The sequence below is a fragment of the Homarus americanus genome, unplaced genomic scaffold, assembly GCF_018991925.1.
Source record: "Homarus americanus isolate GMGI-L3 unplaced genomic scaffold, GMGI_Hamer_2.0 scaffold47464, whole genome shotgun sequence".
Classification (NCBI taxonomy): domain Eukaryota; kingdom Metazoa; phylum Arthropoda; class Malacostraca; order Decapoda; family Nephropidae; genus Homarus; species Homarus americanus.
Genome location: NW_024723294.1, coordinates 197501 through 207584, shown reverse-complemented (window position 1 = coordinate 207584; position 10084 = coordinate 197501). Strand labels below are relative to the sequence as shown.

At 43.0% G+C, this 10084-nt stretch overlaps 1 protein-coding gene across 1 annotated transcript; it reads right to left on the bottom strand.

Moving 5' to 3' along the window:
* Positions 1-7130: 7130 nt before the first annotated feature.
* LOC121863389 (activating signal cointegrator 1 complex subunit 2 homolog) lies at positions 7131-9072 on the bottom strand. The gene is made up of 2 exons (XM_042362008.1): positions 8960-9072; positions 7131-7527 (listed from the first exon to the last, which is right to left on the bottom strand). The coding sequence occupies exons 1-2, from the start codon at positions 9070-9072 to the stop codon at positions 7131-7133; spliced, it is 510 nt and encodes a 169-aa protein (XP_042217942.1).
* Positions 9073-10084: the final 1012 nt, after the last annotated feature.

The following is a 10084-nucleotide window of genomic DNA, read 5'->3' as shown; positions in this document are numbered from 1 at the left end:
AACATCATACAATCTATTTCTTGACTTGACTTCACTTGACTTCACTTCACTAGATACACTGGATGAAGCAAGAGTTATGTGAGTGACAGATACGACGCTTTATATAAATAACTCTGGGGAGCGGAGTTCAAGGAGAGAGAGATTGATTCTGTTAAATATAGCGTTTGGTCGACAGTGTATATCTGGGAGTCGAGTTAGGCAACACTCTCTCTCTCTCTCTCTCTCTCTCTCTCCCTTTCTATCTCGCTTTTATTACTCTGTCTTTCTCTATCTCTCCTTCCCCTCACACTTGTACTCTTTTATTGCTTTATTTTTTATTCCTCCCCCTCCTTCTCTCTCTCTCTCTCTCTCTCGATCCCTGGACTAGATGGTAACGATTCATTAAACTGGAAGGTAATGTTTCTCAAGCGATGTGGCAATTCCCTAGTGCACCAGCATCAGCTCTCAAACCAACAAGGGAAAACTCTCGATTACAATTGGAAGAGGAAACTTTACAAAAAAAATATATAAAATAAATAAAAATAGAATAAAAAAAATAAATAAAAAAAATCTTACTAAAGTTGTGGAGAAGTTGGAGGGCGAATCCGTTTGAGGATGAAAGCCGTAATCTATTTGGTCGAACACACACAAAGAAAGTATTTGATTTTCTTACTCACTCACACAGACCATCAAAAGACAGTGCTCAGAATCTAACATCAACAAGGAACGATTGCAGCTTGTTTGGATGGTTTTCAACGAGGTAACCAAACCAGCCCCTACACACCTGTACAGTACACTATTGAAATCACCTCTTAGACTCTTTAACACCAAGAGGAAGCTCACCGAGGCAACACACCCAATTGTATATATAATGAACTCTCTCACCCAATACCTCCTACACAAGATATCAAAAGACAAACTCGTAATCTAAACCAACAGAGATAACATGCATGGAAACACCCTGATCATGGAAACACCCTGATCATGGAAACACCCTGATCATGGAAACACCCTGATCATGGAAACACCCTGATCATGGAAACACCCTGATCATGCAAACACCCGACAAACTGTGTATAGTAATCAGTGGTTTTATCTTTTATCGTGTTTATATCCCAACTTAAATAACATTATCAATTATCAACAAAGATCGTAGGTTATTTGGAAGCCTCGCCACAACTCATCACAGCCTCCCTATATAAGAGCTACTAAGATATTGCCCCTTACTGCTATAACCTGCACGCCATCTTGATTTAACTTGACGCCTGTAGATATGGATGAAGGACTATTGGTCTTCCTTGAGTGGGAGGTTAGGTTAGGTTAGGTTAGGTTAGGTTAGGTTAGGTTAGGTTAGGTTAGGTTAGGTCAGGTTAGGTCAGGTTAGGTTAGGTTAGGTTAGGTTAGGTTAGGTTAGGTTAGGTTAGGTTAGGTTTAGTTTGGAAGTACACCATCAAGTGATCGACTCAACAGCTAAACACGAGAAATATTATTATATGTTTGGAGAGTTATCAACGGGACAGCAAGACTATGTGTAATCACCGCCTGCCTCCCACTCCCCTACCTGACAGCCTTACCTGCTATTGATACTATCCTGACAAAGCTATTTCACTATCATTGTCAACAAGAGTTTCACAAAAGGCAACTCCACACAGCCTAGTCCGTGTTGCAGCTGTCCGTATTCTGGCAACACACTCACATAAATATCCCACGAACACACCTGGAGGAGAGAGGGGGAAGTATTCTGGCAACACACTCACATAAATATCCCACGAACACACCTGGAGGAGAGAGGGGGAAGTATTCTGGCAACACACTCACATCTATATCCCACGAACACACCTGGAGGAGAGAGGGGGAAGTATTCTGGCAACACACTCACATAAATATCCCACGAACACACCTGGAGGAAAGAGGGGGAAGTATTCTGGCAACACACTCACATAAATATCCCACGAACACACCTGGAGGAGAGAGGGGGAAGTATTCTAGCAACACACACACATGTATACCCCACGAACACACCTGGAGGAGGGAATATATGAACGTTACGCTATCTTGTTAAAGTATGAATGTTTCTGAGCCGACAGTGTTTAAGTACATATATATGATTACAGATGAGATATGCGCCACAGATCTCTCACTACATTAACTGCAGTTACACTGGACCTGAGAGACACGAGTGGTGGTGAGTAAACACGTAACAAGATTATAATTAAAGTAATCCATCAAAAATAATAAAAATGATGAGAAAGATAATTAATTACTTATGTCCATCAATTATAAATAATGATGAGAAATATAACTCTCAGCTAGCATGAGGAATAAAGGAATTAGTATAATCTTATGAATTGACAAATTGTGACATCATGTAATAATCCTAACTCGCTCTCTGCCCTGTTGTCATATCCGGCCTGGCCTTTAGGGTGTGTGACAGTGGTGGACGACTGGTAGTTCTCAGGGGTCACTCAACGGTCACTCACCCTGTTGTTGCTATAGTGTTTCTGTTGACGGACGTGTTCCATGTAGCTAATAATTTTAATGTAACACTTTCATATTGGTACCTCTCTCTCTCTCTCTCTCTCTCTCTCTCTCTCTCCTATTCATGGAATATATTTCCCCTAGTATCTCACATGACAACCTATCACTTCCTTCACAGCAGGAGTGCAGAGCTGCCTCACCCCATCCCACCCCACCCTCACCCCACCCACCCACCCTCACCCCACCCCTCACCCCCACCCCCCCTCCCCCACCCCTCCCACACCCCACCCCACCCCCCCCACCTCCCCCACCCACCCCCTCCCCACCCCACCCACCCTCACCCCACCCCACCTCTCCCAGGCTCTGCCTCCTGCAAGGCCTCGACTTGTTCCTGATTTCACAGCTGACGTCCGCCCGTTCCTCATGTATTGAAGAAGACTCGACTTGAAGCAAACTTTACTCGGCTGGGAAACGTCTCAACAACTTGATGACATACGTGTGAGTGGGTAACTTTGCGTGAGAGTCAGGAGAGTGCATCTTAACTGACGGTGTGTTGAAGTGTTCTCGACGTCTGGCTATTGAGGGTGTAGGAGGAGGATGACTTTGGTGGAGGAGGAAAGAGGAGGATGGCTTGTGAGGTGGAAGAGGAGGAAGGAACAGAGTGTAAACGACCGTATGCAGTAACTCAGGTGGTAGAGAGTTTTCTCACACGCACACACACACACACACACACACACACACACACACACACACACACACACACCATGAGTTACTACACGATAAATTCAGGACATATATGTAAATAAGCCCAAGTTTTATCTTCATGTTTGGTTCCTGGAGTCAGTGAAGGTTGCCACAGACTGTAGTTTAAGTCATGGTACTCAAAGGGTTAAGTCATTGTACTCAAGGGGTTAAGTCATTGTAATCAAGACGTTAAGTCACGGTACTCAAGGGGTTAAGTTACTGTACTCAAGGGGTTAAGTCACGGTACTCAAGGCGTTAAGTCACGGTACTCAAGGCGTTAAGTCATTGTACTCAAGGGGTTAAGTCACGGTACTCAAGGGGTTAAGTCATTGTACTCAAGGGGTTAAGTCATTGTACTCAAGGGGTTAAGTCATTGTACTCAAGGGGTTAAGTCAATGAAATCAAGGGGTTAAGTCAATGTACTCAAGGGGTTAAGTCATTGTACTAGAGAAAGCCTTAACAGGAAGAAAGCAGCTTCAGAATCCATACAAACGCATTTTAAAACCACTACATAACTGAAATACCAACGAAAACAAACTGGAAATAACCTAGACAGAGAAAAAAACAACTCACAAACCAAAACCTAACTTAACCTAATCCAACCTAACCTAACCTGACCTAACTGGCCTAACCTTCTGACCTAACTGACATGACCTAACCTAACCTAACCTAACCCGACACGATACAGCCTGACCTGACCTTGATGACCCTGCCTAACCCGACATGACCTGCAAAATCCTTCACAACAAAACAAATAATTTTATACAACAAACAAGAGATAATACTGAAACAAGGGGAGGAGGAGAGGAGGAGGGTAAAAAAAGATAAATTCTTACCTAAATGTGGGAAGGGAAAAAGAAGGGAAGGAGGAAGGAAAGGGAGGGAAAAAAGGGAATCAGAAAAGGTGAAGGAAGAATTCTTCAGGAAATAAAGATATATAGACAGTACTGTGTGTGTGTGTGTGTGTGTGTTGTGTGTGTGTGTGTGTGTGTGTGGTGTGTGTGTGAGAGAAAAAGAGAGGAGAGAAAAAGAAGAGGAGATACTGGAAAAAAGACAGAGTAAGAGAGAGAGAGAGAGAGAGTTGTTACTGGCGTGTGGTGGGCGTGGGTGGGCGAGAACGGGTAGTGGTGGAGAGGGCCAGTGGTGTATGTAAGATAAATTGTGCAACTGCCAGCCTCTGTTATAACATGAATACTGGCTGAGAGAAGTATACACCCTCATATGCACAAACGCCCACATTATCAGCCTTGAAATACATTATACAAAGCAAGTACCAACCCTCCAATACAAAAAATAAATAAATAAATAAATAAAAATTAAATAAAAAAAATAAAAAAAATATAATACGAAATAAATAAAAATATAATATTAAAATTAAAACACCCTAAACAAATGTGAATGAAAATTTTTTGGCATCACCAAAAAAAGATTAAAAACAATATATATATATATAATAAGTAAATGAGTTAAAACAAATCACAAAAGAAACAAAAAAACCACGTATTTCACACAATTAAAAAAATCTTATAATCATCTTAACAGTTCTTGAAAACATTGGTCCAGGGTTTTGTTAATAAATTCCCCCGACGCTTTCCTCAGACTAATGATCAGGAAAAACAACAACAACAACCACCACCACTCAACTCTTTGACTTCGTTTAATACAAGTCATAAACACGTTTTATATATATATTAAATCACCAATGTATATATTTATTTTCTTGTCCTTACGAGAGATAAAGAAATGTTTTTGTTTGCATGTATGTGTGTTTGTATGTGTGTGTGTGTGTGTGTGTGTGTCTTTGTATGTGTCTCTGTATGTATGTTTTTGTTTGTGTGTGTTTGTATGTATGTGAGTATGTATGTATTTGTATGTGTGTTATTGTGTGTGTGTTTGTGTGATGTACGTGTTTGTCCATTACGCTCTCAATATAATTTTTACGTATCATTCTTCAATCACGTGTTACTTATACTATTCACTGTTACTGCTACTATTACCACTAGTATTTACTATTACTGTTACTACTAATGTGTGTTACCGCTACTGTGTTACTATTGATGGGGCGTATTGGTACTGGGGCCAATCAGGATGAGGCCTATGACGGGAACACACGACAGTGTCCATTCCACACCTGTCGTGTGAGGTCCTGTACTCTCTTCATTATTAAACTGAGTACTAGATCCTGAAGCGGAAATGAGTCCTGTCGCTATAAACCATGACCTGGGAGAGAGAGAGAGAGACTTCCAAATATCTCAAAGGGAGTTTCTAAAATATCCATAACAGATTATTTCAAGTACATCAAAAATAACACCAAAAATATCCATAATATAAATCCAAATATATCCCAAAGACAAGACCTTAAAATATCCACAATGTCAGACCTAAAATATCCCTAAAAGGTATAATATCCCCAAAATGGTACCTGGAATAATCAGAGTTTTAACAGGTAACATTTTGCAGAGAGAATAGGTTGATGTTGCATTGACGTTAATTTCCTCTGCGTGTTTATTTATGTACCTCTACCCCCGCCCCCGCCCGCCCGCCCCGCCCCGCCCAGGGACCTCACATCGTCATAGGGTAACTGGGATCAGACGTCAACATGGGGGGGTGATATCTAAGACGGATTAAAGTTAATTGAGATTAACCCATGGCACCTGGCCTTATAATACAGGTGCGTCAGTAAATAGGGCATTTAAGTATCCACCTGGCCGCTGTACACCTGTCGAGGGTAAGAGAAGGTGTAGTGACGATACGTGAGGTATACTTAGTGTTTACCACGAGAGAGAGAGAAGAGAGAGAGAGGTCAAAGGAGAAGATAGTGAAATAATGTGTATATTACTTAGACTTATTGAGAGAGGTCAAGGAGGAAGATAGTGAAATAATGTGTGTATAATACTTAGACTTTATTATGAGAGAATCTCATCAGCAATCCTCTCTCAAACACTGAACACAACTAAACAAAACAAGCAACAAGGACTGGTGTTAATTTATTTGTTTGTTTTTGTTTGGGGAGGAGGAAATTCAACCTTGACTCTTCCCTCACCTGCAGCTTAATGGCGACTCAGGTGTTCTGTCCCGTGAGTGAAGCCATGCATGAGTGACCTTAATTCAGTGACACATCTGTGTTAACATAAAAACTCACATCATCACTACCAGTCTAACATTAATATTTTATAACAGGTTCTATATTTTTGGTCTTTTTGAGACAGAAGATTTGTCGAGGTTCTGTCAGGATGAGAGACAGGTGAGGTTAAGGTTCTGTCAGGATAAGAGACAGTTTACCTTATCTCTTCACTGTCTCTTGGAGGGTAGTTGGAGACAATTGTTCCACTGGTTTATTAAGACATGGAACTGTGTCTGGCTTCACGATTCGCTGTTTATCTTTCAGTAGTTTTTTTCATCAAGATTTGCTTCCTACTCAAAGATCAGTTAGTGTCTGGGTCATGTTCCTTCCTTCCTCTTTTCACTCCTTCCATCCATCGTTTCCTCTCTCTTCTTCCTTCCATCTTTCTTCTCCTTCCTTCCTCTCCCACCACTATCCCTCCTTCCTTACCTCCTCTCTCTTATCACCTTCCCTATCCTCTCCCTCTTTCCCTACTCCGGTGACAGCGAGGAAGGACCACCCCTCACCTCCCGGACGTGTAAAAGGAAGAGAAACAAGAGAGTCAACACAGCCCACACCTGTAACGCGCCATCGCTTGTAAAGGAAAAGTCCTGCGATCACTGAATGTAATTGTATCGAGGGTTTTACCAGGTCCACGAAATGCTGTGTTGGGTTGGCCTCCTGTGTTGGGTTGGCCTCCTGTGTTTGCCTCTGTGTTGGTTGGCCTCCTGTGTTGGTCCTTCCTGTGTTGGGTTGGCCTCCTGTGTTGGGTTGGCCTCTGTGATGGGTTGGCTCCTGTGTTGGGTTGCCTCTCATTTGGGTTGGCCTACTGTTGGGGTTGCCCTGTGTTGGGTCTGTGTGGTTTGGCTTCCTGTGATGGGTTGGCCTCCTGTGTGTGGGTTGGCTTCCTGTGTTGGGTTGGCTTCTGTGTTGGGTTGGCTTCCTGTGTTGGGTTGGCTTCCTGTTGGTTGGCCTCCTGTGTTGGGTGCTTCCTGTTTGGGTTGGCCTCCTGTGTTGGTTGGCTTCCTGTGTTTGGTTGGCTCTGTTGGTTTTGGCCTCCTGTGTTGGGTTGGCCTCCTGTGTTGGGTTGTTTCTGTGGGTTGGCCTTCTGTGTTGGCTCTGTGTTGGGTTGGCCTCCTGTGTTGGGTTGGCTCTCCTGTGTTGGGTTGGCTCTGTGTTGGTTGGCTTTCTGTGGTTGTGTTGGGTTGGCCTCTGGGTTGCTCCTGTGTTGGGTTGGTCTGTGATGTTCCTATTGGGTTGCTCAGTGTTGTCTGTAGGGGGGAGGGAGGGAGGTGGGGGAAGGAAGAGAATGGGAGACAGGAAGGGAGGGAGGAGGAAAGAAAAATGAGAGAATGAGGGAGATGGAGGGAGAAGGAGGGTAATGGAGGAAGAAGGCGGGGAGGTGGGAGGGGATAGGGTAGAGGAGGAGGGGGGATGTGGGGAGGGCAGAGGATAGGGGGAGGGAGGATGATGGGAAAGAAGGGAGGTGTGGGGATGGGAGGAAGGAGGAGGATGAGGAATAGGAGGAGGGAGGGGGGGATGAGGTTGGGAGGAATGAAATTGACTATTGGGAAGTTAGTTCCTGGTAATGCCACACTGAACTATTCTTCATTCGGCAATTTTCTCCGTCGGACACTGACTGGACAACTCGCTACCGGACAAAACTCACCATCGAGTAAAACAAAACCTCATCTAACCTACCGGACAAAACTCTGCCATCGAGCAAAACAAAACCTCACCTAAACTAATCCAAACTCACCATCGAGCAAAACCCTCACCTACCTCTTAACCTAACAACTTAAAATGGCTTTATATATATGGATATCATATTATTAATAAAGCCAATGGAACATCTACGTTTTTCATCAACACAAATAGATAACAAGAGGTAAAAAATATATTACAAAATCGTCACCGTCCAGGAATTAATGGAATCATTTCAGCAGGCTGAGTCGTTTTAAAAGTGAATCTTTCCATAAGATAGGTCTCGCCTGATAACACAACTAACTAATAATATCATCAACAACAACAATAACAGCAACAACAATCGACTATTAAATAATAACCTTAACAACAGCAAATAACAACAATATGACATAAAATAATAATAACAAAATATAACAGAACAGACAATCCTTAGATTAACTCCACCAATTAATAAAAATATATATTATAAAAGTTGTTTTAATAGAAAACATATGATAAGTTTTAATTTAGATGGCTAGATAACGAGACAGGTGATGGACGGAGATGATTTTTGGCCCATCAATTATTGAAGCCCTTTCTCATCTTCTTCATTACCTCACCACCGATAATGCAACACCAACCCCATAACTCAACTGGCAGACACTTTTAAATAAAGTAAATAATTTCCTCTCACTTTGGCTGGACAGATGACGCAGTAAGTTCTCTCGCTGTGCAGTGAGTGGAAAGGGTTTGGTGGGGTGTAATATGCAGGTGTCAGGGAGGAGGAGACAGGTTACAACCTTGCATATAGGTGGCTATCTCACCTGCCATTATTCCCCCCTCCCACCTCCCTTCCCTCCCACAGTTGTTGACATCTTTTTAGCTGGGTGGTGCTCCTCTCTCACACCCCGGGAGAGAGAGGGGGGGTGCAGTGAGTGTGTAAGGTCCTAGGTGGCAGTGACACCTTGCCTGTACCCACCATCAATTCTATGAGGCGCCACCTGACCATGAACTGGTTTAACTGCGTCCCTCTTGGTGTTGGACTGTGGCTGTGCTTCACATCTGTGAGGGCCTGAAGCCATCTACTCGTTCTAATCACAGTAATGTCTTCCGTCTGTGCTGAGCTAAAGAGATGTCAGAGGTCCTGGTTGGTGAGATCTCTTTCTTAATATCCCGACAGATGTACACGAAGCCTGAATTCAGGCAGGTCATCTTTTCATTGTCTACTAGGTCTGGGTGGGGTGTTGTTGTTGTGTCTCTGTCTCTCTCTCTCTCTTCTGCTTAAGTTTTTTTAAATTGGGTTTATGTCTTTGCGATATCTCTATGCGTCTCCCATTATTGGAAACATTGAGAGGAGGGGTGGGTCTCGTAATCTAACTTTGATAAAACCAGAGGTTTAGGTTTGTGTGAAAATGAGTTTAAATTCCTCCCTTGTCTCTTGGGTCATTTCTGATTCAATTTGAGTAAAAGTCCTCAGAGTCACGATTAAGGTTCTCTGTGAGTCCTTCGCAGACCACTTAAGTCTTTTTCCCTGGCTCAAGTTTTGAAATCCATCTGGGATCTCGAGGTAAGTGTGTGTGGGTGTTGTGTGTGTGTGTGTGTGTGTGAACTTGAGGCTGCTTGGCCTCCTTCACTTCTTCCAGTTGATGATTTCTTGAGGTCAGGGCCATGGAATGGATGCAAAGCTCTGTATCCTCAGCGCCGTTTGTGGGAGATTTATTGTTAATTAGATGACAAGCATGCAATGTTGATGAACTGTGAGGGTTTTACAAGAGTTGAGACCGCTTGAGAAATGTGTGGTGTGTGTGTGTGTGTGTGTGTGTGTGTGTGTGTGTGTTCATTTTGTCTGAAATTACTCTAAGTTACTCTGTTTAATAAGAGGCCGTATACATGCCCCAGACCCCCACACACATTTACATTACATTATACCACAAAGTATTAAATTTTAACTTCTGTCCTGAATGGGTGTTGAGGAGAGAGAGAGAGAGGAGAGATGCCCATACTGACCCGATACAATATAAGCGACATTAGGGACACTTACAGCAAAATAGAGGCACGGGAGGAGGAAGAGGAGGAGAGAGGAGAAGAAAGGAG